Source organism: Echinops telfairi, unplaced genomic scaffold, assembly GCF_000313985.2.
Source record: "Echinops telfairi isolate 266 unplaced genomic scaffold, ASM31398v2 ScPeMD7_15;HRSCAF=58, whole genome shotgun sequence".
Lineage (NCBI taxonomy): Eukaryota > Metazoa > Chordata > Mammalia > Afrosoricida > Tenrecidae > Echinops > Echinops telfairi.
In genome coordinates, this window is record NW_022103912.1 from 2,464,744 (window position 1) to 2,490,785 (window position 26,042).

Sequence of the window (26,042 nt, forward strand, 5' to 3'; positions counted from 1 at the left end):
CAGCCTATCTTATTTAGACAGACCTGCAGAGATAATAACATGCAGAAAAACAAGACAGAGCAAAACCAAGCAACAAAAGAAAAGGAAACAAAACAACAACAACAAAAAGCCAATGACAAAACAACAACAAAAGAAAAGCCTGTAGTTAGTTCAAGGACTGTTTGTTGGCCTTTAGGAGTGTTTTCTGGTCAAGTCTGATGGGGTGCCAAGCCCTGGCCCCAAAGTCTGTTTTTGGTATTCCCTGGGAACTTCGTTGCTCTGTTCCCCTTGCTGTTCTGTTGCACACCCTTAGTGTTTTGCCTCAGTGTGGCGGGATCAAATCAGGCTCAATTCCCACACTGTATCTCCAGTGTTGTCCCCTGTAGGGCTGTGGGTCAGTGAGGAATGTTGTGTCTCATAGTGGGGCTGGCCATATGGTCTTCTCTGTGGATTGGCTGTTCTGAGCGGGAATATCGTCCTTAAGGCTTGGTGGGCCAGGATGTGCTCTATTCTCTCTTCCTCCCCTTTCATTTCCTCCCGTGTGCTCTGATCAGACATGTCCCTCTCCCTGAGCTGCAGCCTCAGTGCTGTCCTCTGAAATAAATTCCTCTGGGGAGAGGGGCAGCTGTCCACGTAGTTGGGATTGGGGCCGGCCCCCCAGACCTCTCCACTGGTTCCCCACTCCATGCCGGTATGTTGCATTCACATCTTGGAGCACCAGGTTGAAGTCTGGTCCCTCTTTCCCTGTGGAGATAGAAACAATACCCTCCCCACCCAAGTGGTGCCCTGTTCCCCCGCTAACCATTTTTCCCCTTTCCCCCCCTCCTTTTTAGTTGGGTATTTGGTTTTCATATTCATATTCCTAAATTTGTTTTTGTGTGTGAGGCAATAATCCAGTTTCATGTTTCCACGTGTGGAAATCTAATTTTCCCAATAACTTTTATGGAAGAGACTCTTCTTTCCCTCATCCAACGGACTTAGCACCCTTATCAAAACTCCGTTCACCAGAGAAGTATACGTTTATTTCTGGACCATCAACTCTATTCCATTGATATTTATGTGTGCTGTTACACTGGAGCCAGGGAGCTTTGATTACTTGAACGGCATCGTGTATTTCAAAACCAGGAGTGGGAGACCTCGAACTCTGCTCTGCTCTTTCAGCATTGCTTTCGCTATTTGAGACCTCTTGTCATTTCATGTGGAGTTGAGATTGGTGCTTCCACTTCTGTAAAGAAGGGTATTGGAATTTTTCATCAGGATTGCATTGAGTCTTTAGATCACTTTGGGTAGGACTGATATCTTTACAATATTAAGTCTTTCAATCCATGAACATGGAACATCTTTCCATTTAATATCTGTTTCCAGTGTTTTATATTTTTAACTGTCTGAGTCCTTCACACCCTGGCTAAATTTATTCCCAGGTATTTATTCCTCTTATTCCTCAGGTTTCTATACAGAAACCTGAAAGAGAAATTATTTACAATAATATCTCTTTCAGGTTTCTGTATAGAAACCCCACTAATTTTTGGTTTTTGACCTCATTAATACTGACTCTTTAAAAATTGCAGACCAGCCACATGTTAAGTGCTGCATAAGACATGTGATGAGTACCTCCTGTCTTGGGCAGTATGGGTGTAGACTAATCCTTCGATATGGTGGGCTAACCAAGCATTCTATTGATGCTCTGCTGGTCCAGAGCCCGTTCACCTGGGATCACTTGGGCTGCACAGCTATTTGGCAGTGGCCTGGTGATGAAGGTCATCACGGAGGATTGTCTATTTCTTATCAAGACTCTCAAAACACCCTCTCCCACCAGCCTCACCCCTCTCCTCCGTCACAGGAGTAATCCTCCAGCAGCGTTCCTTTCCCAGAACTTCCCTTGGGCCTTTCTCTGCTCTGCAATATCAGTCCCCACCCGCTGACAGCTTCCCACATCACTAGAGGTGTTGGCTTCCCTCATCTCTTCTTGTCCATTTTTTGTGCTTATGAGTTTAGACCAGTTTTATTGTTTGTTTGGGTTTTTTTTTGGTTGCTTGTTTACTGTTATTTTAGAGAGAATTCAGGAGGGAGTCAGGGTAAATGAGTACGTTGAATCTGCTGGCTTTAACCGGAAGTCAGGAAATGTTCTTACATGGACCTTCAAAGTTCCTGTGTACATTTCATTCTCCAGTCTCTATTTTGTTCACATGTAACAGTGATCATGTAATGGCCAAGCATTTTTCAAGTCACATATGAATAAAATCAATGTTTCTCAACTGGCTTTGTGCCACCAACCCCCTATCCATTGCTGGGCATATTCCAGTTAGAGAAGGGACTTGACCCCTACCTGGCTCCATAGGCTCCGGAAGCCTGCCCAGGGGTCCACTGGACACTGGCCCAGATGTCCAGATCCCTAGCCTCACGTGGTCTTCATTTCCCCAGCTAGCCAAGGTGCCCTTGAGGAATGTGGCATTCCATTTACACAGGGTAAAAAGAGGATTCCCATGGAAAGCAAACCTTAGTAGCTGGTCAGTAGCTGCTCTGGGGGATAACGGATCCTCGTGTGTGCGTTACTCTGCCCCCTCCCTCATTTTTATCCTCAGGTTCCCCAGCCATCCTTGTCACTTTGTGGGCTGTCGCCAGGTACTTTCTGGAAGATGATGGGTAAGTTGAGGAAGAAGAGGTATTTTGAGATGGTCCAGCTCTTCCAACCGGAGCGATCTTTCTCTGGGATTTTCCAAAGAAAGCCTGTTTCTCACGTGGGGGCCCATGACACACTTCTCCAGTGTGGCACGCTTCCGATCGCCCAGCACTCCTCAGGGGTGGCACCCCGAGAGCTTCCAGATGTGTTGGGATACCTTCTCCAGGCCAGCACCCTGCCAGGCCTCCTTTCTCCTGGCCCAGCCTGGCAGGGTGAGGTTGCATGCCAGGGAGATGTTGCTCAGTGCAGGACATTCTGGAAGGGGCCCCCGTCGCCTTGCCTGCCTCCGGGAATCTCCGTCCACAGCGTCTCCCTCCCTGCTTCGGTTGTGCCTGCCAGGCAGGGAGCACAGCAGAAGCATTCCGAACAGCTCTCGGGGTGGCAGACGTGGGGACAAACCAGGGATCTCGGTGTTGTTCGGTAAAGGAGGCTGGGCGGCGTTCAGGGTGGAGGTGAGCCCAGGGAGGCCCAGCTGGGAGTAGACACACACAGGAAGATTGAAAGGCGTCAGGGAAGAAGTGAGACAAGAGGATGGGGATCAGTCTCTCCTCTGGATCAGGACACAACCAAGAGAGAGATTGGATGAGGCATGCAAGTGTCTGCCAATGCAAATTCAGCCCACCAACTTGCTTTGCTACAATTCTTTTTCAACGGATGATTTCTTAAACATAAACAACAACAACAACAAAAATATCACCTAGATGTTTCTGGTTCTCTAGGGAAAAATTGGAATGTTCTATCAACCTTTCTCATTTCTTCTGGTAGCAAACCCAGTTGGGGTAGAGTTGAAGTTGCCTTGGATCAGACCCATGCTTTCCAGTTTGCCAAGCACCCCCACGGATGTTCCTGGGTCCTGACAGCCCCTGTCAGTCACCAGCCAAGTCACTCCCCACTGCCCTTTGTCAGGCCTGAGCTGCCAGTGAATTAATTACAGGGTCTTTTAGCTCTCAGGTTCCACACACACTCTGCCCTCCAGGTCCTTGCTGGGGCCTGAAAGGGGAGAGCTGGGAGCTTGTAGCAGCCCTCTGGATGGCACCAGAAGGACAGGCTATGGTATAGCTGGGCACCTCCTCTCCCCCAGGCCTCAGGCGGCACATGATGGTCCTTCGTCTGAAGGACTCACCACTTCCTGATTCCTGACTGTCCCTGACACTCCCTCCCGTAGGTGCTGGGATATCAATGCCAATGAACCTGTCTGGTGGGTCATCCGAGGGCCTGTGATCCTGTCCATCCTGGTGAGTGCTGTCTGCCCCCTGGTCTGGGCTCCAGAAGCCACCAAGCAGTGACTTGACCCTTGGGGCAGGGGCCAAAAGATGGGCCTAGCAGTCCTCCTGTGGGTGCTGGGATGGATAGGTTATAGAGCAGCGGTTCTCAACCTGTGGGTCGCGATCCCTTTGGGGGGTTGAAAGACCCTTTCACAGGGGTCGCCCGATTCCTAACAGTAGCAAAATGACAGTGATGAAGTAGCAATAAAAATAATTTTATGGTTGGGGGATCACCACACCATAAGGAACTGTTTTAAAGGGTCGCGGCATTAGGAAGGTTGAGAACCGCTGTTCTAGAGCCTTCCCATGTACAGCAGGGAGGGGAGTCTCTGGAAGATCCACCCTAAAGAATACTGGCAGGACTGGAGATCCCCTTGCAGAGGGGTCTTGGGGAGGAGACGAGCCAGACAGGGTGCGATGTAGCAACGATGAAAAATACAACTTTCCTCTAGTTCTTTAATGCTTCCTACCCTGCCCCTGCCCCACCCCCCACTATCATGATCCCAATTCTCCTTGCAAGTCTGGCTAGACCAGAGGATGTACACTGGTACAGATAGGAACTGGAAACCCAGGGAATCCAGGGCGGATGATCCCTTCAGGACCAGTGGTGTGAGTGGCGATACTGGGAGGGTAGAGGGAGAGTGGGTTGGAAAGAGGGAACCGATTACAAGGTTCTATATGTGACCTCCTCCCTGGGGGACGGACAACAGAAAAGAGGGTGAAGGGAGACGTCAGACAGGGCAGGATATGACAAAATAAACAATTTATAAATTGTCAAGGGCTCATGAGGGAGGGGAGAGCGGGGAGGGAGGGGAAAAAATGAGGACCTGATGCTGGGGGCTTAAGCGGAGAGCAAATGTTTTGAGAATGACGAGGGCAAGGAATGTACAAATGTGCTTTACACAATGGATGTATGTATGGATTGTGATAAGAGTCGTATGAGCACCTAATAAAACGATTAAAACATTAAAAAACAAAGAGTACTGGCAGGAGGGGTGCTCTGCTCTTCTGTAAGCCGTAGGTAGGGGCTCTTAACTTTGAGAATCATCTGGAAGCTTTCTAAAAACACTAGTACTTGGAGATTCCTGTCTCTCATGTTCTGCGACTGGGCCTTGGGTCCTGTCTTTGTTTTAAGTTCCCCAGGTGATTCTCCCCTGCCGACAGGTTCCAGAGCTCTGCGGCTAAGCCTGTGGGTCTAGGATAGGCAAATTCACGAAGAGACCCAAGTTGATGAGTGGTTGCCAGCGGCTGGTGGGCTCCATGACCGCTTACCGAGCCCTGAGTTTCTGAGAAGGTCAATGCCCAAATTTAGAAATGGATGGTGCTGACAGTCGCCCAGAGCTCTGAGCATAAGTAATATTAACTGTTCAAGTCAAAATGGTTGAAAGGGCCAATACGCTGTTATATGCATTTACCATAATAAAACATGTTAAACGTTAAAAAAGGGAAGAGGAGGACAGAGGAGGGCCAATTTGTGGACAGACTCATCCCCTCAGTTGGAATTAGCCCCCATCAGCCTAGAAGGGAGGCACCCTGGGCTACAGAATTCCATTGTCTGTGTCCTCGACAGGTCAATTGAAGGTGGGCAGTGGGTGCTGTACCCCGGGCACACTTAGACCTGTCCCCACCCTGTCAGCCCTGCCCTTGCATGGGGAAGGTCTGCTGACCTCTCCTCTCCCCCTGGCTCTCAATGTACCTCATGGGGCAGGTGGGAAGGAGGGGCCATTTTGTTCTTTTAAAAAAATAATAGAGCTCACTATAAAAAATGAAAATATAAACATGGACCTTTCTAAAAGAATAACATCACTGATAGTTCCACTGCATATATATGTGTGCGTATATAGGTATGTATGTATATATATATATATGTGTGTGTGTGTATGTATGCATATGTACACATACACATTGTGAACATATGTGATTTTCCTTCATGTTTTTGAACACTGATGCTGTTCTTTTTTCAAAAAAACAACACTTTAGTTTCATTCCCTACTTAATTTTTTTTACTCAGCAATAGGTATGAACCAGTCCATGTCATCTGAAATTCTTTGAGAAACATATTTGCTATGGCTGCACAGTACTCCTGTGTGGGAGAGATGCCCCTCATTGAGTGGACCCAGTCCCCCTGCTGGGATTCAGTCTTGGACAGGGACGGTGGTCTCCTAGTGACAAGGGTGTTGAGCCAAACTTTCTCCCTACCAGCCTGTAATGGGGCCTAGGATCCCATGATTTAAGAATTCTTCTTCTCCTCCTCCTCCCCCTCCTTGTCTTCCCCTGCCTCTTCCCTCCCTCTCCTTCTCCTGTTTCCTTTCCACCCTCCCCTTCCTCTCCCTGCTCCTTATGGTGGTACAGGAGTTATGTGTTGGGCTGCTGACTGGAAGGCAACCAGTTTGAAACCATGAGCAGCTCTGAGGGAGAAAGATAAGACTTTCTAGCTCTTAAAGAATTTTATCTCTTGAAGGCTTGGAAACCCAAAGGGGCACTTCTACCCTGCCCCACAGGGTCTCCCGTGAGTCAGATTTTACCTCATCGTAGTGTGTTTTTGAGTTTGAAGGCAAAAAGCAAAATGAAATAACATGTCAAGAGTCCTTATTTACAAGTGCCGTGGAGAGTTTTAATGAGCTTAGCATAAGATGGATAGACAACAGGTGAAAGGCAGCGTCGCTGAAGAAGTACTGGTCTGGGAGTTGTAGACAGGTTGCTAATCCAAGCATCTTTTGGCAACCATTCCCAGGCCTCGCTCAGCCACTCATGCGAACCACCAGGCTGTGGGCTCGGTGAGTCCTTTGATCCTGTCAAATGATGAAGGAGAGGAGAGGCGCTGACCACTGGGCAACTTCCTCCTGGTCCCTGAATCAGGAGGTGAGCCTGGGGGTGGACCACCGAAAGAAGCCAGATACCCCATTCCTGTCTTAGAAGTCATTGCTCGGGGCAAATGACTAAGCCGCCAGCTACAGGCCAGATTCAGAAGAGGATGTGGAACAAGGGAGATCGTTGCTGATGTCAGATGGGTCTTGGCTCAAAGCAGAGAACACCAGAGAGATGGTTACTTGTGGTCCATCGACTCTGCAGAGGTGTGGACCATAATAGACTGGATCTCCCTGAGAGGAATGGCAACTGGGAACCCTTCATGGTGCTCCTTCAGAATCTGTACATGGATCGAGGCAGTTGTACACACAGAACAAAGGAATACTGCCTGGCTTAAAAGCAGGAAAGGTGTGCATCAGGGTTACATCCTCTCACCACACTTTTTCAGTCTCTTTGCTGAGCAAATCATCAGAGAAGGTGGATTCGATGAAGCAGAGAGTGGCCTATGGATTAGAAGAAGACATGAACGACCTGTTGCATGCAGATGACACCACCTTGCTTGCTGAAAGTGAGAGGAATTGAAGCCCTTGCTGAGGAAGATCAGGGATTGTAGCCTTCAGTGTGGATGACAGCTCTCTGTAAGGAAGACCCAGCTCCTCACAAGTGGCCCAGAAGGCATCATCATGATAAATGGAAAAAAGACTGAAGTTGTCAAGAGTTCATTTTGCTCAGCTCCACACTCATTTATCTTGGAAGGAGCAGTCAAGGGATTAACAAATGTATTGCATCCGGTAAATCTGCAGCACAAGACCTTTTGAGAGGATTGAAGAGCAAGGATGTTACTTTGAGGACTAAGGTGCGTCTGACCCAGGTCATGGCCTTCTCCACTGCGTCACGTGCATGTAGAAGTTGGCCTTGAATAAGGAAGACTGCGGAAGAATTGATGCACTTGAATTGGGGTGCTGGAGGAGAAGATTGAAAGTACTAGGGACTGCTAACGGGACAAACCCACCTGTATTGGAAGAAACAAAGCCAGAGTGCTCCTTAGAGGCCAGGATGGGAAGCCTTGTCTTATATACTTCAGACACGTTGTCAGGAGAGACCAGTCCCTGGAAAAGGACATCATGTTTGGTAATGTGCAGAGACAGCAAAGAGGAGGAAGCCCCCCATGAGATGGATTGACACAGTGGCTGCGATCAATGGGCTCAGGCACAGGAACAATTGGGGGGATGGCAGCGTTTCATTCTGTTGTGCATAGGGTCGCTATGGGTCAGAGCAGGCACCTAACAGCTGACCAAAAAGTTGATGGTTTGAATCTACCCAAATAAGGTCACATTTACAGACACTGGGTTAGGGCTCCGGACATGTTTCTTGGCAGGCAGGAGAGGCACAGTCCAAATCCCAACACTACTCAAAATGTAGTCCAGGGGCCAGTTTTTGACAAGATTCCCAGCGTTTTCGAATGTACATTAAAGGGTGAGACGCAGCCAGACGGCTTCTAATTCCTGATGTCCGCTGGTTAAACACAGCCATGAGCCAACTGCCAGTGGAAGCTTTTGTGTTGCTATGATGCCAAACAGATTTCAGAGTACCTTTCAGAATAAAACAGGCTGGGAAGACAGGCCTGGTGGTCTACTTCCACAATTTAGGCAGTGAGACCACGTGAGAGGGGCGCATATAACAACAGACAACCTGGGCTGCGATGAGCGGACTATAGTTTTGCAGTGCAGTGGTGGGAGGCTCTGCTTCAAGCCATGGCTTCTAGGCTGCCCTTCATCAGTTTGCTTCTGCAAGGCTCTTGTGGGGCAGGGGAGGGGGCAGCAGTGACAACTACCCTGGTGTGATGTTGTTCCTGCGCTCAGTACAGGGGCACAGGGCCAGGAGAGCAAAAACACCTTCTTCAGCTCCACTTCTGCTTTTGTGTTTTTTAGATTAATTTCATTCTTTTCATAAACATTCTAAGAATCCTGATGAAAAAACTTAGAACCCAGGAAACAAGAGGAACCGAAGTACAGCATTACAAGTAAGTGTGAACACCCACCCAGTCACCCAGAGGCATTTACTAAGGCCCTACTGTATACCTAGTTTGTGCTAGGCACTATTGGAAAAGGAATCTAGCTGCAGGGGACCATGGGCACCAACAGAAAACCTTACACACCAGCCTGCAGCCAGGATTTAAATCTCAGGATATAGAGCAGGCAGGAAGCAGAAATTCTTACTTTTGTGGCAAGACTGGGGAATCTGAGTTACAACCCTTCTAAAATTGCATGCAAAATTGTGTAGATTCATAGTTATTGTTGGTTTTTTTTCATGGGGGAATGACCTTGGATTCCATCAGATTTTCAAAATAAGAAGTACATTAAAACTTTAAAGGTGGGAAAGATAGATGTTAAAGACAAATGAGTGCCAGCCCGAGGTGTTCTCTGTACTTTGAGGTTTGAACGTGGGGACCATGCCAGTGGCAGGTTCTCCAGGCCAGTCGCCTCCAAAGTCCAGGAGGGCTTGGGATGTGGGGGAAAGCTGCCAGAGAAAAACGAGGGTGCAATCTGAAATCAATTTAACTGGGCACTCTGTATTTTCATTTGCTAGATGTACAACCCTAATCGGGGAAGAGGAGCCCTGGTGGTGTCCTGTGCTACATGGTGGGCTGATAACTGCAAAGCCGGCAGTTCGAATCCACCAGCTGCTCCACAGGAAAAAGAGGAGGCTCTTATGCCATCAAGTGTAGTTTCAGAAACCGAGGCAGTTCTACTCTGTCTAAGGGCCAGACTCAGACTTGACTCAGTGGTTTGATTTCGGGAATTTTAATCTGGGTGGAAAATGAAAGATCGCTCTCCCTCCACTTTCACTCTCGCTCTCTGTATGTGTGTGTGTGTGTGTGTCTATATGGATATATATACATATATCTGCATATATGCATATAAACAAACATATAAGCATACACACACAAAAACAAGAACGCTGGTTTTGTTAAGTATATGTTCGAGTGGAAGTGTGACCGGCATATAATTTATATCTAGTTATCTAAGTAGGTACATGTTCAAATTGTTTCACATGGGTAAGATCAGAAAGTTTGAGGATTGGCCATGATTTGATAGCTATTGCATCTGGGTAATGGGCATGTGAGGGTTGAGAATTTTCCAAAACAAAATGTTTTTTTAAAACATATTGTGGTCACTGCTGCAAAATCCCACACAATCTGACTCATGGTGGGGTCCACAGAGATGGGAGTGGGCCAGGAGATAACTGGGCTCTCTCAAAGTAAAAGACCAATGGTTTTCTGTCCCCAGGCGACTGGCTAAGTCCACTTTGCTGCTGATCCCTCTCTTCGGCATCCACTACATCATCTTCGTCTTCTCCCCAGAGGATGCCATGGAGATCAAGCTGTTTTTTGAATTGGCCCTTGGCTCATTCCAGGTAAACTCTGAGGACCACAGAGAGCCGTTGTCTTTCTTTACATGCGAGTCGGTGCACAGAGACAGCGTGCCACGTCTTCCGGAGGCAGCCTCAGGAGGTTTGTGAAGGCCGAGTCAAAGAAACAGTAATAGCAGCCTGGCGCAGGTCATCATGTTGGCCTTAGGCGCCCACTTTGCTGCCATTGCTGGTTGTGGTCCAGTCTGCACAGCAGAACATAACACCCCGTGCCCCATCTTTTCCACCTTAGTGTGCCCAAGTCCATTGTTAGAGCCACTTCCCACCGAGGAAACTCATCTTCCGATAGTCATCCGTTGTGACCCAGAGGGTTTTCATCGACGAAGTTTGAAAAGTAGATTGCCAGGCCTTTCTTCCTAGTCTAAACGCTCTGTTGAAAACGGACCACCATGAGTGGACCCCCTGCTGGTATTTGACATGCCATTGCCCTAGCGTCCAGCACCAGAGCCACGTGTACATCATCGCCACCGGACAACAGACAGACAGATGGGTGCGATCAAGGGCAATCAATGCAATCAAGCCGATTCTGACGCACCCTGACCACAGGAGGACAGAACTGCTTCTTACAGTTTCGGAGGCTGTACGTCGTTTTTGTTTTTGTTTTGTTTTTTAAGTTAGGATTTAATACATATATCACATCTTTCCAAATTTCATCCACGTCAAGTAGAATTGTACAATTGCTACCACAGTGTCCAAACATTCTTTTTCTACATGGACTCCTTGACATCGTCTCCCTTTTATTCACCCCCCCAAACCCTTGTTCTATTTGCTTTTCCTATAGGCTCAGCATCCCATTTATCCCAAAACAGAAAAACACCACCACTTCAAGAGGGTGACCCCCATGGCAACGCACCTCTGAGATACACCTTAATATGAACAAGCAAAATAAAACAGAATGCCTGTCACAAGATTGACGGAATAACATGTATCTTCACACAACACACAGGGTGTTGATGTAGCAAGAACTTGCTTGCCCACCGCTCTTTGGGCAGCTCCCTTCTGCACTCAGACATGGGTGTTTCCTGACTTAATTCCTCAGGTTCCAAGTGTGTCTAAATCGAGTTCCGTTCACCCAGTGGAGTTCCCACATGGGGACTCACCGATGCAGCCTCCAGAGCAGTGGTTCTCAACCTTCCTCATGCCGCGACCCTTTCACACAGTTCCTCATGGTGTGGTGACCACCAACCATAACATTATTTTCCTTGCTACTTCATAACCATAATTTTGCTACTGTTATGAATCGTCATGTAAATAGCTCATATGCAGGATGTATTTTCATTGTTATAAATTGACCATCTAATTGGCTGGGGTACATTTGTCTATTGTACACTCTGAGGATCATTCTAATCTCTGCAAGGTAAATGAACTTCACCACTTGATTTTCTAATTTTAGATAGTTGCGCCTCATTGTGTCTCATGGTGGGGCTGGCCCTATGATCCTCTCTTGGGTTTGGCTGCTCTGAGCAGGGATATCGTCCTCAAGGCTTGGTGGGCCAGGATGTGCTCCACTCTCTCTTCCTCCCGCTTCATTTGCTCCTGTGTCCTCTGATCAGACACGTCCCTCTCCCTGAGCTGCAGCTTCAGTGTGTCCTCTGAAGTGAACTCTTCTGGGGGGAGGGGCAGGTGTCCACATAGTTGGGATTGGGGCCGGCCCCTCATAGCTATTGCTCTAAGGAGCCCTGGCAGTGCAGTAGTTTAGCTCTCAGAGGCTAATGAGAAGGTTTGCAGTTCTAACCCACCAGTCACACCTTAGAAGGAAGATAAGGCCGTTGGTTTTCATAAATATCACAGCTTCTTTTTTATTCATGAAGACACTTGAACATATGCCGTTGGGGTTCTGGGGCATATATTTTGTATCCTATTTGTTCTGTTTACTTCTTTAACATAGCACCATGAGCATTTTCCCTGTATCATTCAATGCTATGAAAGTATCACTTTCCCCACCAGGCCGTGAGGACGATGTTCCCAATTAGAGCAGCCAGTCCACAGAGAGGACCACATGGCTGGCCCCACTAGGAGACCTGATGCCCCTCACTGACCCATAGCCCTACAGGGGACAACACCAGAGGCACAGTCTGGGAATTACACCCGATCTGATCCCGCCACACTGAGGCAAAACACTAAGGGGGTGTGTATTAGTCTAGGTACTTTAGAGAAACAAATCCACAGCAACTCATGGATAAGAGAGTTTTATGTAAAGAAAGTGTGCATCATGAAAACATCCCAACCCAATGCTGCCCAAGCCCACAAGTCCAACATTAACCCATTCACCCAACACTAGTTCACAAAGTCCTCCACCTCACAAAACAGAGGCAATGATGCCGACTGCAGGAGGAAAGCTCAGTCAGTGAATGAACAAGCATCTTAGCACTAGCAGGGGTCTCCACATGGCTGCTCCAGCACCCAGGGCTGCATAGGGATAGGTCCATGTGGCTTCTCCTTGGGGATGTCTTATAGGATGTCAATCTTGCAAGCTGAAGCAGGGAACTGCTAAGGCAGCTGCACCCTGGTGCGACCATCATAAAGCAAGAGACCCAGGAACTAGAAAGGCGAGGCTCACCACCCATTTATCCCTCTGCCTTTCAATCAGCCCCACATGTGATTATCGGCCAGGTTGGCACAATTAACTAACTCAGGGTGCAACAGAACAGCAAGGGAACAGAGCGGCAAGGTCCCCAGGGAATGCTGAAGGTGGACTTTGGGGCCAGCGCATGGTGCCCCAACAGATTGGACTGGAAAATATTCCTAAAGACCAACAAACAATCCTTGAACTAACTACAAGCTTTTTGTGTTTTGTTTTGTTATTTTGTCATTGGTTTGTTGTTGTTGTTTTGTTGTATATTGTTGCTTGGTTTTGCTCTGTCTTGTTTTTGTGCATGTTATTATCTCCACAGGTTTGTCTAAATAAGATAGGCTGGATGAACAATCTGGAGGAGAAAACAATGGGACCAACAGTTCCGGGGGGACATGGGAGAAGGGGGGGTTGGGGGAAAGGTAGTGGTGTTAACAAACCCAGGGACAAGGGAACAACAAGTGTCCTAAATTGGTGGTGATGAGAGTGTGGGAGGCCTGGTAGGTCATGATCAAGGGTAATGTAACCAAGAGGAATTGCTGAAACCCAGGTGAGGAATGAACATGATAGTGGGACAGGAGGAAAGTAAAAGGAAATAAAGGAAAGAGCTGGGAGGCAAAGGGAACTTATAGAGGTCTAGATAAAGGCACGTATAAATGCAAAGATATTTATATATGAGGCTGGGGAAATAGATCTATGTGCCTATATTTATAGTTTTAGTATTTAGGTAGCAGAAGGACATTGGGCCTCCCCTCAAGTAGTCCCTCAATGCAAGAATACTTTCTTCTATTAAATTGGCATTCTATGATGCTCACCTTCCCGACACAACCGCTGAAGACAAAGAAGGTGAATAAGCAAATGTGGTGAAGAAAGCTGATGGTGCCCGGCTCTCAAAAGATATAGCGTCTGGGGTCTTAAAGGCTTGAAGGTAAACAAGTGGCCATCTAGCTCAGAAGCAACAAAGCCCACATGGAGGAAGCACACCAGCCTGTGCGATCATGAGGTGTCGAAGGGATCAGGTATAAGGCATCATCAGAACAAAAAATATTATAATAGTGAATGAGAAGGGGGAGTGTGGGTGAAGACCCAAAGCCCATTTGTAGGCCACTGGACATCCCTTTACTGAAGGGTCTCCGGGAGGATACGAGCCAGTCAGGGTGCGATGTAGCAAGGATGAAAAATACAACTTTCCTCTAGTTCCTAAATGCTTCCTCCCCTCTCTGCCACTATCATGATCCCAATTCTACCTTGCAAGTCTGGCTAGACCAGAGGATGTACACTGGTACAGATAGGAACCAGAAACACAGGGAATCCTGGACAGATGATCCCTTCAGGACCAGTGGTGTGAGTGGCGATACTAGGAGGGTGGAGGGAGGGTGGGTTGGAAAAGGGGAACCAATTATTAGGATCTACATGTGACCTCCTCCCTGGGGGACGGACAACAGAAAAGTGGGTGAAGGGAGACGTCGCACAGGGCAAGATATAACAAAATAATAATTTATAAATTATCAAGGGTTCATGAGGGAGGGGCAAAAATGAGGAGCTGATGCCAGGGGCTTAAGTGGAGAGCAAATGTTTTGAGAATGATGAGGGCAATGAATGTACAAATGTGCTTTCCACAATTGATGTATGTATGGATTGTGATAAGAGATGTATGAGCCCCTAATAAAATGATTAAAAAAAAGATAATTCAAAAATCCAGACTATCTATCTGGAAAAAAACAAAGAAAGTGTCACTTTCAATGGCTGTGCATTGGCAACTGTGGAATTTATCAGACTTGCTGACCTGTGTGAGCCCTGCTCTCTGTACCTTGGGGAAAAGCTAACTTTTTCCTTCACCTGCTTGTCCTGGAATTCAGTGAAAATGTGCCGCTGGGTCCCAGGACAAGGGGGCCCAGGCATGTCTTGGTCCTAGGAGAGGGGGCAGCAGCCTTACAGCAGCCTCACAGCACCTCCAGTCTGGCCTTATTTTCTCCAACCCTCCCTTACCACCAACCCCCTAGAACTTAGGTGAGGCTAGATACGCACCTGGTACCCAGAATCCCACAGTTATTCGGGGCCTAAATTGTGCAACAAATCCAGATCTGCTTTCTTTCAAAGCCTGCCTTTCCATTCACCCTGTCTGTCCACCAGTGCTAGGTCAGCATTGCCTCATGGTGACCTCGTGTGCGTCGAAGGAAAACTGCACTCTGGTTTCCAATGGCTGATTTTCCAGAAGTACTTCTGGGTGGTCTGGAACTGCCGACCTTTTCAGCAGCAGCAGAGCACGTTAGCTGTTTCCACCGTTCAGAGCCCCTCAAAAGGTCAGGGCCATGAAGCTTCGGTGGTTGGAGGTGTCCCCTAACTCATGAGAGCTGTCACTTGTCCATCAAGCGTGAGGATCAAGCCTGTTACTGATGGGCCTTTACGTTGAAAATCAATTTAAATGAGTCTCCTGTATTTAAACAGCTCAACGGAATGTGGTTAGCCCACCCCTTCTAGAAGGTGCGGCCTCAGCCTGCAGGTCCCTGGTGCACACAGGTGCCTTACTCCGCTGTGTGACTTGGCTGCCTCAGGGGCCCCCTGCCTGGATGTTCTGAATACCAACCACGTGTGAGACTCACCCACCGCAGTTGAAAAGGACTTTGCCCCCAAAGGACTCCCAGTCTCAGAGTTTGGCACAGCCAGGGCACTGGTGTGGGTTGGGAAGGTGTGAGGGCCTGAGATGAGAACATTAATGGGACAAAGGCAGGAGACTTGTTGGTGGAAGGATTTGGGTGGGGGTCAGGGAGGGGGGCTGCCAAGGCTAGCCTGAACATGTACCCTAACCCTCTGAGCCTCTGCTCCATCCACAGGGCCTGGTGGTGGCCGTCCTCTACTGCTTCCTCAACGGGGAGGTGAGTGTCCGACGTCTGTTCGATGCCTGGGAGAACTCCTTACTCACCCGACCCCAGTTGGGAAGGAGTTACCTGGAAAGAGGGGACGATGGGGTTGAAACCATGGGACTGGCCATCAGTCTCAGTCCTGTACACGTGTGTGCTCATGAACACATCAAGCAGCATCACCCAAAGGTTTTTATAAACAGACTGTGGAGCCCTGGAGGGGATAAATGATTCGTGCTCAATTGCTAACTCAAAGTTTGGTGGTTCGAAGCTACTCACTGGTCCCACAAAGAGTAGGTCTAACCCTCTGATTCTGCAGAGAAAGAAACCCCTGTGAAAGAGTCCTGTTGATCAATTCAGGTGTGATTTGTGTGTGCGGGCTCTCGTCCATTACAGACTGAGCAAAACCTTGGCAGGTCTGGGTTGGGGCCTGAGAGTGGATTTTAACACACACTCTGGGTCATTGGTGGACACGTTCTGGAAGTGCGGGCACCTCAGCCAGATGCTAGGCTCTGCAGCATGCCCCGTGGACAGGCCTCAACATTCCCAGGGGCAAAGTGAGGAATCCAGATGACATGCCCGCACTGTGGCTCCACACTTCTTTAGAGGACTCAATCCTTATCGGAGCATCTGGGTCAGGACACACGGTCCCTGGCACACAGACACTATGCAGTTCACACGAGTGGAAGACGGTAGTGCACACGAGCCGGTCCTGTGCCTGTTGACCCGTCTAGTTCACCACACTTGAGTGGAAAGAACCTCTGGAGTTTTCCTCGCCTCCACGGCTCCAGATTCATTGGCTCAGCTGGAGATTTTGAAGGAAATTTCCAAAGGGCTCCCCCATACATTGTGTGCTAGATTGAGTTCACGGGAATCAATGGTCCCAGATGATCGGGGTTCTGCCGTTTATAAGGCAGGGTAGAACTCCCTTCTTCAGGACCTTATGAAATGAGCTTTTGCCAGGATGCGCTCAGGGTCACCGGCCCTCAGTAATTCCAAACCACCCCACCAGCAGCTGGCCAGTTGGCACTGACTTAGGGCAGCCCATGACTCGGCTCAGAGTAGAATTGTGCTGCAAGGTTTCAATGGTTAACTTTTCCGTGGATCACTAGTCCTCTCATCTCTGGCACCCTGGGGGGTCCTAAACCTCCAGCTTCTCAGTCAGCAGCTGAACGTATTAACCATTTGTACCACCGGGGGCTCCCAGCCCTCAGTACCTACTGGATATTGGTACTGGAAAAGGTTACTGTGTAGCCTGGGGGGGGGTGGGGGGGGGGCGCCTGTGCAGAGGCTCCTAGTGGGAGAGAGGGAGGCTCCGGTATAGGTGGCCCTTCCCTTCTGGGCTGACAGCTGGTCTCTTGGGACAGGTGCAGCTGGAGGTCCAGAAGAAGTGGCGGCAGTGGCACCCCCGTGAGCTCCCCCTGCGCCCGATGCTCAGCTCCTCCTACAGCAATGGCACCGGTGGCTTCACCCCTGGCACCACGGCCAGCCCCTCTGAGCAGAGCCTGAGCACCTGCAGGACCAGTATCATCTGAGAGACGCAGGCCAGAGGCCAGAAGGAGGAGGGTGGTGGAAGAGGGACATCAAGGCTGGCCCAGGGGAGAGCTGACCATGTCCGTCAGTCTGTTTGACCTGGGTGCTGTGGCTCATTCCTCTGTCTTTCCTGCTGAAGACATCCTGGTCCTTCAGCTCCTCCACTTCCAGGGACAAGCTCTGATGCCCAGGGACCATGAGAAATCAAGGAGCTTTGGGCCTAGGTGGGCCTCTCTGCAGCTCACCTCTCGAGCAGCATCCTCTTCCCACCCGTCTGCAGCCCACCTCTCCAGCAGTTATCTCACGAACCTTCCATCCGACAATCACAAGAGAGGCTGGAGAGCCCTGGGGCCTACATCCCTTTTAGGAATCCTAACGAGGCCTAAAAGATTTAGGCGTTGGGCTGCTAATTTCGAGGTCGGCAGTTCAAACCCACCAGCAGGTCTGGGGGAGAAAGATGAGGCTGTCTGCCCCCTTAAAGATCTGTAGTCATGGAAACCCGTAAGTCTGAATCAGCTTGATGCCAGGGGCTTGGTTTTAATGAGGCCTGAAGCTTGGCCATACTGTTACTTTTTCCAGGGGGCAGCTACTGCAGGAAACGGGCCTGGTCCTGTTGTGTTGATGGCAAACAAATGCCCCTGGGTCCTGTGACTTAGCTAGGAGGCAGATCAGCCCAGGGCCTTTTAATTTCAAATCCCAGGCTCCCAGGACGCTGTGTCGGGCTTTCCCTGGGCCTGCTCCCAGGCACTGAAGGGGAGTGGCCGTTTCCCTTGTCCCTCTAAACTCCTGGGCCGCCCAGGATATAAGGCTCAGGCTTGACTCCTCTTGGATATCAGCACCACATTCCCTTCCAGTTCCCCAACAATGCCAATTTAGAAAGACCAAATATCCCCCACCCCCTGCTTTAAAAAACAAAACAAAACCTACTAGTACTCCAAACTGAAACTAATAAACATGAAAAACACAAACCAGTTGTCAACAAGTCATGGGAACCCTGTGTGTCAACATGGCTACATCGGGGGAGGTTCTACTCTGTCCTGCAGGGTCTCTCTGGGTCAGAATGCAGTCAGTGGTGAGTTGGCTTGCTCAGAAGTAGATCGGTAGGCCTTTCTTCTTAAGCACCTCTGGTGGGTTCAAACCACTGACCTTTCTCTTAGTAGCTGAGTGTCTTAGCCTTTGGTGCCTACTGGAGCTCAGACAAAAGCACTATGAAGCACACAGTGTGAGGACACAGCATCTTGCTGGTGGGGTGGGTGGGGGTGGCTTTGGGTGCATGCGGGGCTTTGGCTCCTCAGATCTGCTACTCACTCCCACCGGGGATGAGGGCCAGTCCAGATTCCCATTTCCCGGACCAAGACGCTTACTTGTAAGACCAATTAGTCCAGCCACCTCTCCAGTGATCTCAAGGGATCCAGTGTATTTTGGAGGAAAAGTGTTAAAAATCACTATGGAGATAGGTTAGAGGCGCCCTGGTGGTCTAGTGGACTACTCACTGAAAGGGCAGCCGTTCAAACCCACCAGCTGCTCTGTTGGAGAAAGACGAGGCTGTCTGCTCTGGTGGAGATTTACAGCCTTGGAAACCCAACGGGGCCGTTCTACCCCACCTTAAGGGTCGCTATGAATCAGAATTGACTCAAGGACAGTGAGTTTGGTTTGGGCAATGGAGGTAGTCGGCACTGGACTCAGCCGGCCCAGGGGGGCCCTGCCCTCCACAAGGCGAGGGTACATACTAGAAGCAGCTAGGTCCCTGAAGCCAGAACTCAAGACTGTCGAGGATGGGATAGAGCAGAATGACATTGGGAGGACAAAGCCCCACTGCTGTGGCAGAAAAGGGACTCCGCAGAAGACAAGCAGATGGACAAACGTGCAGGACGGCAGGCGAAGATGGAGATCCCCACTGCCCCCAGAGCCTTCACTGCGCACAGCCGCAGGCAGGTGGTTCATCATTGCCCGGAGCCTGGCCATTCCCCCTTGACCACTGTGGAAGCTCTGGGTCCGCAGAGTAACATCCCCTCACTTGAAAAGCACCCATTTTCCAGAGCAAGAGGGCAGCGGAGACTGCAAGCCTTGCAAAGAAACGGACGCACACACTTGCCGGTGGGAGGACTGTGTATTAGAAGCCAGGCGCACTCTCCTGGGGAGCCTTGCTCAAGAATTCTTCCAGGGGAAAGGGAAACCACCTTCAGGCAGGATTCACCCCAACCCAGTTCCCATAGGAGCAGCTACTTGAAGCCAGGGTCACCCAGGGATTGTGGGGCCCTCCACAGGGCAGGGGCCGAGTCTGGTCTAATTCAGAGAGGACCCTGAGATCTGCCTCCCTGGAATGGACCACGTTGGAGCCAAGGGAAATGTCCACAAAGCCTGTGTGCTGGTGGGAGAACGTCCCAGGCAGTGGTGAGACTTTAAACCCTAAGAGTGATCCCGTTGGCCCCGCGGCCCTAGGCATGCCCCTGCCCCACAGACCAGCACTGTCCATACGCCGGCTGTGCAGCCGGCCTCGGCACCCTTACCCTCCCCGCCTCCAAATCGACTCTAGGGCTGGGAAGGACTCAGGAAGAATTTTTAGATGTTTTTTGTCTTCTAAAATCAGCATCCCGATACGCTGGCTAAGCCTGTGCATGTGGTGGCATTGAGCCCCGGCCTGGCCGCTGCCCCGCAGACCAGCTGCAAAGGCTTGGGCCCATTTCAGGCCAAGAACCCAAAGCTGAGAGGCCAAGAGGCAAGCGTGTCAAGGTGAGTGTCCCCTTGCTTCATCCCACCAGAGGTCCAACTCAGGAAAGTTCCAGTTTGGACCACGCTTTCTTATAGAACCCGAGGTCCCCAGAGGGGACCCTGAAGGGTCCTTGGCGGTCCCAGGGATGTGTGATGTTATTGACGTGAAGGCCGCTGAGGGCGCTCAGGAAGAAGAGGAAGGAGGCCGTGAACTCGCACCAGAAGGTCAGGGTGAAGCCAAGGAGTGTGGCCTGGTTCCTGAGGAGGATCACAAAGGTCAGGAGGGCCGCTGAGGAGAGGAGGAAAGCGGAGAGCAGGAGCACGGAGCCCAGGGCCCACTTGCGCCGTGAGCGGAGGTCCTCGCACACCTGGGACACCATGAGGAGTTCCAGGCCGAAGATAGCCACCACCACGGCCAAGGCACCCGTGCTGCGGGCCAGGCTCATGCCCACAGCCAGCCCGGGCACACGGGCCCGGCTCAGGTCTCGGAGGCACTGTAGCCCACTCTGGTTGGCACTGGTGCAGAAGTGCCACAGCCCAAAGAGGCGGTCCTCGGTCCGGAGCCAGTGGCCGTCACCGATGGCGACAGAGGACAGGACCACAGCCAAGGCAGCACACACGATGATCAAGGTCCGGACGAAGCACTCGAAGAAGGGCCTTCGGGGCCTCCTGCGGGCCAGCAGCCTCTGAGCCTGCAAGACATACAGGTGGGAGCCATCAGACACACCCCTCCTGGGGCTGGGGTGGTGGTGGGGGTGGGAAAAGGGTGGCCTTCAAACCCGGTGGCAATCACTGTCTCTCAACATGCCTCCAGACATGGTTCTGAGTCACCTACTTTGGGGCCTCTCCCCACTTTCGCTGCCCTCCCCCCTCCCCCGCCCACATTCTGCCTGTCCTCCACTGCAGGCCTATAAACATTTACTGCGCAATAATTATTCACCAGGCCACGAGTGTTCCCTGACTCTTGTTTTTAACCACCTTTATCATGGGCAGTGTTGCTGTTAGATAGCTGCTCCTGGCTCAGGACCTCATGATAGCCCCCTGGTCCTGCACCATTCCCGTGATGGCTTATGGATCAGACCATGGGAGCCACAGGTTTGTTCAATGGCTAATGCTTGGAAGTAGACTTGCCAGGCCTGTCTTCCTAACCTGCCTTAGCCTGGAAGTTCTGCTGAAGCCTGTTGAGCATCATCGTTGCAGGAATTAAACCTGCAGGGAATTCAACTACACAGCCACCCCTACCCTCCTAGAGTGGATAAGGAACCCCAAACCTAGTGTGCTAACAAACCCCAGTTAGTTCTGACTTCAGAAGCCTATCTGGCTGGCTTCCGCACATTTTTGGTCTGTAGAGACTTCCTGCGTGGCAGCACTGGAAGGGTGGTAAGAGAGCACTGTTAGTGAGCATTGGGCATGCTAACCACACTGTCATCACTTCAAACCCACCAGCCGACCTAGGGGAGGAGGCTGAGCCCGCCTGCTCCTTTAGAGATCGACAGACCCAGAAAGCCTATGTAAGTTGCAATCGACGCGACCATAGTAGGTCTGGGTTTGGTTTGAAGCATTTAGAAAGCAGTTTATCAATACAAGATTGATGTCTCCCTTCTCTCGCTAGCATATTCCTGATGCACTTCCAAATTCATCCTCACCCCCGTCTACCTGCTTCTGCACTTTTACCAACCAGTCCCAGATCTCCTCCTGCTTTTCTTCGGTTCTGATTGGTGGTTGCACCCTGCCCTTCGGTCTGGCTCAGCCACTGCCCCACCTCTGAGGAACTTGCTGCGCAAACTATTCTATCAGCTCTGAGATGTGGGGAAGCCAGAGTGGTTCCAGCAGCAGCAGCAGCAGAGTGGGCCACCCACCAGACCTGGCTCTTGGCAAGCCAGGCTGGGTGGCCACTTGTCTCTTATCTCACATGGGTTGGACAAGCCCCATCCCCAGACCAAGGCATAAACATTTCAAAGAATGACATTCCTTCTTAGCACCTGTAAACACAGCATGGCCTGGCCCCCCTGCCGCTGCCTCCTCTAGTTTCATCTCTCAGTACCCCCACAGTTAACTCAACAATCCCGTTTCCCATGCTAGGAAGAAGCCTAGTGCTTTGCTTCCTTGTGTGCTCTCGGCCTGAAACCCTCTCCTTTGCCCCGACTTTCATGTCTCAACTTAAATAGCTCTTCCTCGGAGCAGGCTCCTCCGATCATTCTTTCACCGGTGCTCGTGGAGTTGACTCCAACCCCTTGCAAACCCATGTCTGACAGAACGGAGCTGTGTTCCGGGGGTTTTCAGAGGTCGATCACCAGACCTTTCTTCTGAGGCACCTCTTAGCGGATTCAAACATCTAACATTTCAGTTTGCAGCCAAGCACGTGAGTCATTGGCTACCACCACTCAGAGACTCCTAAGCTACAGCACTGAGACATCAGGAATCATGGAGTCTGCTGCATCTCATCAGGGAAAGAAAGGATCTTTACTGCCCAAAACACAGCCCAAAGCCACATCTGAAAACCTCTATGTCCAGTCTGCCGGGAACAGGGTTTTTCTTGGGCGGGTTCTAGGGGCTGGTCTCATCTGTAAAGGGGATTGGTGACCCTGGAATCAAAGCAGTAGCCATGAAGGAAGCTGGAACACCCTGGAGAGGAATGCCGTCTAAGTGGGATGGGGGTGGGGGTAGGGGTGGGTGTCCCACATACAGAGAACAAAACTCACAAAGCCACCAAACCCACTGGCCTTGAGTGGACTGTGATGCATAGTGACCCCACAGGGAAGCACAGAACTGCCCCTGTGAAGTCCCACGCCGATAGCCCCTGACTGCAGCAGAAAGCTTTGTTTTCTCTCCCAAGGAATGGCTGGCAGCTGTGAGCTGTCGACCTTTCGGATCACAGTCCACTGTGTAGCAACTATGCCACCAGGGCTCCTCACAACCCCACCACACCCTCGGAATCAGGCCGTCTGGAGAGCCGGCACGGTCTCTTCTTTAGCTCCACCCGCGCTGGAGACAGGTGAGACTTTAACCTGCAGGCCCTCAGACATGCCATTGGGCTCAGAAGGAAAAGACTGCTGAATATCATTTTATCCTTAACTCCTCCCACCCCAGCCCAGGGCTACCTTTACACTGCATCGACCCGGAACACTTCCAAGGATTCAATAGGATCACGTATGAGTATATAAACATGCTTGGTGCATGGTCAGCGCCAATTGGTGTGAGCTATTTATTAGTAACAATAACACATTGGAGCTGCTCCTAACTCCCTGCACCCCAGGTTCATGTTGCCATCGCCCCTCCCTCCACTGACCTGCTACCTGGGCTCCCTTCAGCCAGCAGCCCCTCAAAGTGGCTACCTTCCCCCCTGCTCCTTCCCCTCAACCCCAACCTTCAATGCTTCTCCCATATTTGTCCCTACTCATCACCCACTGTGCCAGGGATAGGACAGGCCCGCGCCACCATTTCTGGAAATTGCTCTGAAGACACTTCACTGAGCAGACCTGCCTTTGTGTCCTGGTGCCCTGCCTGGCCCAGCCCTTGTGGTGTGATCTCAGCACCAGGACCACTGCCGGCAAGTTATTCTCACTCATTGTCTTCCTCGTTCATTCTTTCTCCCCCCTTTATAATGGAGGTAAACAGCCATACCTATCTCATACGGTGGGTCCTGTGGATAAAAATGTGTTAGTACAAAATAATAATAATTTATAAATTACCAAGGGTTCATGGGGGAGGGGGGAGGGGGGAAGGAGGGGAAAAATGAGGAGCTGATACCAAGGGCTAAAGTAGAAAGCAAATGTTTGAGAATGATGATGGCAACATGTGTGCACATGTGCTTGACACAATGGATGGATGGATTGTGATAGGAGTTGTACGAGCCCCCAATAAAATGCTTTAAAAAAGAAAAGAAAATGTGTTAGTAACAAGTAAAATGCTAAGAACAGTTGCTGGCCTCCGATAAAATAATGGCTTAATAGGAGCCTTGGTGGTGCTGTGGGGCAAGCACTGGGCTGCTAACTGAAAGGTTGGTGGTTCCAACCCATCAGCAGCTATGCAGGTGACAGACAGGCCTATCTGTTCCTGTAAAGATCTATAGCCTCCACCTGAGGGCAGGGGGCTTGACCATTATCACACAATCATGGCACTACCTTCAAGCCAATTCTGACTCATGGTGGGCCCTGGGGACAGAGTAGACCTACTGCTTAAGGGTCCAGAGATGGCATGTCTTTATGGGACAGCCTCATTGTTTGGTTCTACTGAGCAGCTAGCTGGGGTGGGGGGAGGAGGGACAGCCCTTTGGTTAGCAGCCACCAGGGCTCCTCTTCTCCTGGGGCACGGAAAAGGCTCCCCCCCTGCAGAGCACTCTGTTCCTTCCTTTGCTACCAGCCTTTGGCCTCTTGCCAGCACCAATTCGTCCTCCCTGCCCAAATGAATCTTGCCTCCACTTTGGCACCTCTTACGTTAGCACTCACTTCCTGATGCCTCTTAGGAGCCCTTGTTGACAAGTCTCTCTCCCTCTGTGAACTCCTTTCAAGGAAAGATGCCACCAGGTCCTACCCTCCAGCCCCTGCCTCCCAAGACCTGCCGAGGGAGACTTCCTGTTCATGGTTCAAGAATGGGACCCCCACCCACCTTCCTGGCTAAAAGGTGTTCCTGAGGTGGCCTGCCGGTGGGGTTCTCTGGTTTTAAAATACTAGAATTGAATCTCAGTTGTGCAGTCTACCTGCCTGACAGCCTTTGCCACCTCCTTCATTCCGGGTCTCAGTTCCTCCATCTACAGAATGGCCATGGCAAGGTTCACTAAGTGTCCTGGGGGTTAGAAGGCTCCCAAGCCAAGCCAACAGGCTTCTATAAGGATTGGGACTAAGAGAAGGGAAGCTGGTGGGATGCCTGCATTTCAGTGAAGCCAACATGCAGGGTCTGGGTCCAGCCACCAACTGACTTCCCTTTGAAGAGCAGCGGGGCAGCGGGAAGGAGACAGGAATGTGTGGGTTCTTGGCCAGAGTAAACACCTTGCTCCACTCTAGAGAAACCAAATCTTCTGGATGTGGGCTCTGGACCCTGCCCACCCCTCACTCCCCATAGACTACCAAATCTTCGGGGATATGGGCCATGACACCCCCACCCCCACCCCCCATGGACTAGTAACTCTCAGGTCTTTGCTCGGAGGTGTCCATATACCCAGCAACACCCTAGTCGAGGTGTGAGGAATAGAGGTGGTCTTCGCACCCTAGCCCCTGGAAAGTTCTAGCTTCCCAGGGAGACATCCGGTTACAAAAGGCAAATCTCTCTTTGCAAGCAGTTTCTGTCATCGTCCCCCCGCCCCCCCTGCCGCGCCTGTTTCTTAAGAACCTAAGCAATAAGGCCACTGTACTTCACCCCCAAGAGGGGCAGAGCAATCTTTCCTAGGGAAAGGGGGTCCGGGTGGTGCTTCCAAGAATGCGCTAGCCCTGGAGGGGTAGACCACGCCGCCCCAAGTGTCCCCAGGACTGCCAGGGACCCGGCAGCTTGGCATCAGAGGGGGGCACGGCAGAGACTCACCAACGCCTGGCCAGACCCTGTCTCCCCGCCCCCATATGGGGCAGACCCCAGGCGGCCCGCCAGCCCCCCAGAGCTACCTGCTGGGCGACTGCCGTCATGCTGAGCCGGCCGTGCTCTGGTCCCGCGGCCCCGCGGGTTCGGGACGGCTCCGGGGGGCGGACCGGGGAGGTGGGGAGGGGCATTCGGGGCAGAGCCCTGCGCTCCGGAGCCTGCGCGGGACTGACGCTCGGTGGAGCCCCCAGGAGGGGAGGGATTTTTTCAGGTGCTGGGTGGGTCCCGGCTCGGAACCCGAGGACGCCCAGGGCTCGAGCACGGAAGATCAGGTGCGAGGAGAGGGGTCACTCGCCGGTCCCCGAGCCTCGGAGGGCCACTGTGCCCGGTGCAGAAGCCCAAGCCCGCCGCTTGGAGGAAGAGGGCGGGCGCGGGCGCCCAGCGGACTCCACCCCCCGCTGTGTGACCTTGGCCTGCGTGTCCAACGTCTCTGAACTTCGGTGAAGCCATGAGCGAATGCACCCGAACGGCGGGGGCGCTGGCGAGGAGGAAGGCAGGGGAGCCTTCTGCAGGAACCTGGCTCAGGTCGGTGGAAACCCGTTCTCCGGAGCCAGGAAAAAAGACAAGTGTGCCAAACAAAAGCGATTTTTCCTGGGCCCTCATAGAGTTCGTTTACCCTGACCAGGCCCCCC

General features: G+C 51.1%; 2 protein-coding genes across 4 annotated transcripts in view; one reads left to right on the plus strand and one right to left on the minus strand.

Annotated features, from left to right (window-relative positions):
* The window catches only part of SCTR (secretin receptor), a 235,272-nt gene extending 217,180 nt beyond the window's left edge, over positions 1–18,092 (plus strand). For all 3 annotated transcript variants that reach the window (XM_045287429.1, XM_045287428.1, XM_045287430.1), the window contains 6 exons: positions 2,562–2,622; positions 3,825–3,894; positions 8,664–8,755; positions 10,023–10,149; positions 15,571–15,612; positions 16,965–18,092. In XM_045287429.1, the coding sequence (XP_045143364.1) occupies positions 2,562–2,622; positions 3,825–3,894; positions 8,664–8,755; positions 10,023–10,149; positions 15,571–15,612; positions 16,965–17,132 (560 nt within the window). In that variant the 3' untranslated portion in view covers positions 17,133–18,092. The remainder of the gene's footprint in view (positions 1–2,561; positions 2,623–3,824; positions 3,895–8,663; positions 8,756–10,022; positions 10,150–15,570; positions 15,613–16,964) is intronic.
* Positions 18,093–19,225: 1,133 nt separating this feature from the next.
* On the minus strand, positions 19,226–25,707 carry TMEM37 (transmembrane protein 37). Its single transcript, XM_004711905.2, has 2 exons — positions 25,437–25,707; positions 19,226–20,534 (listed from the first exon to the last, which is right to left on the minus strand). The coding sequence occupies exons 1-2, from the start codon at positions 25,539–25,541 to the stop codon at positions 19,902–19,904; spliced, it is 738 nt and encodes a 245-aa protein (XP_004711962.2). The 5' UTR covers positions 25,542–25,707; the 3' UTR covers positions 19,226–19,901.
* Positions 25,708–26,042: the final 335 nt, after the last annotated feature.

What these genes read in the sequence shown, in the direction of transcription:
- TMEM37 (XM_004711905.2), bottom strand. Translation starts at nt 25,541, where the DNA reads ATGCCCCTCCCCACCTCCCCGGTCCGCCCCCCGGAGCCGTCCCGAACC. An exon ending in TGACGGCAGTCGCCCAGCAG is followed by an intron (nt 20,535 to 25,436) that starts GTAGCTCTGGGG and finishes TATGTCTTGCAG; the next exon opens with GCTCAGAGGCTGCTGGCCCG.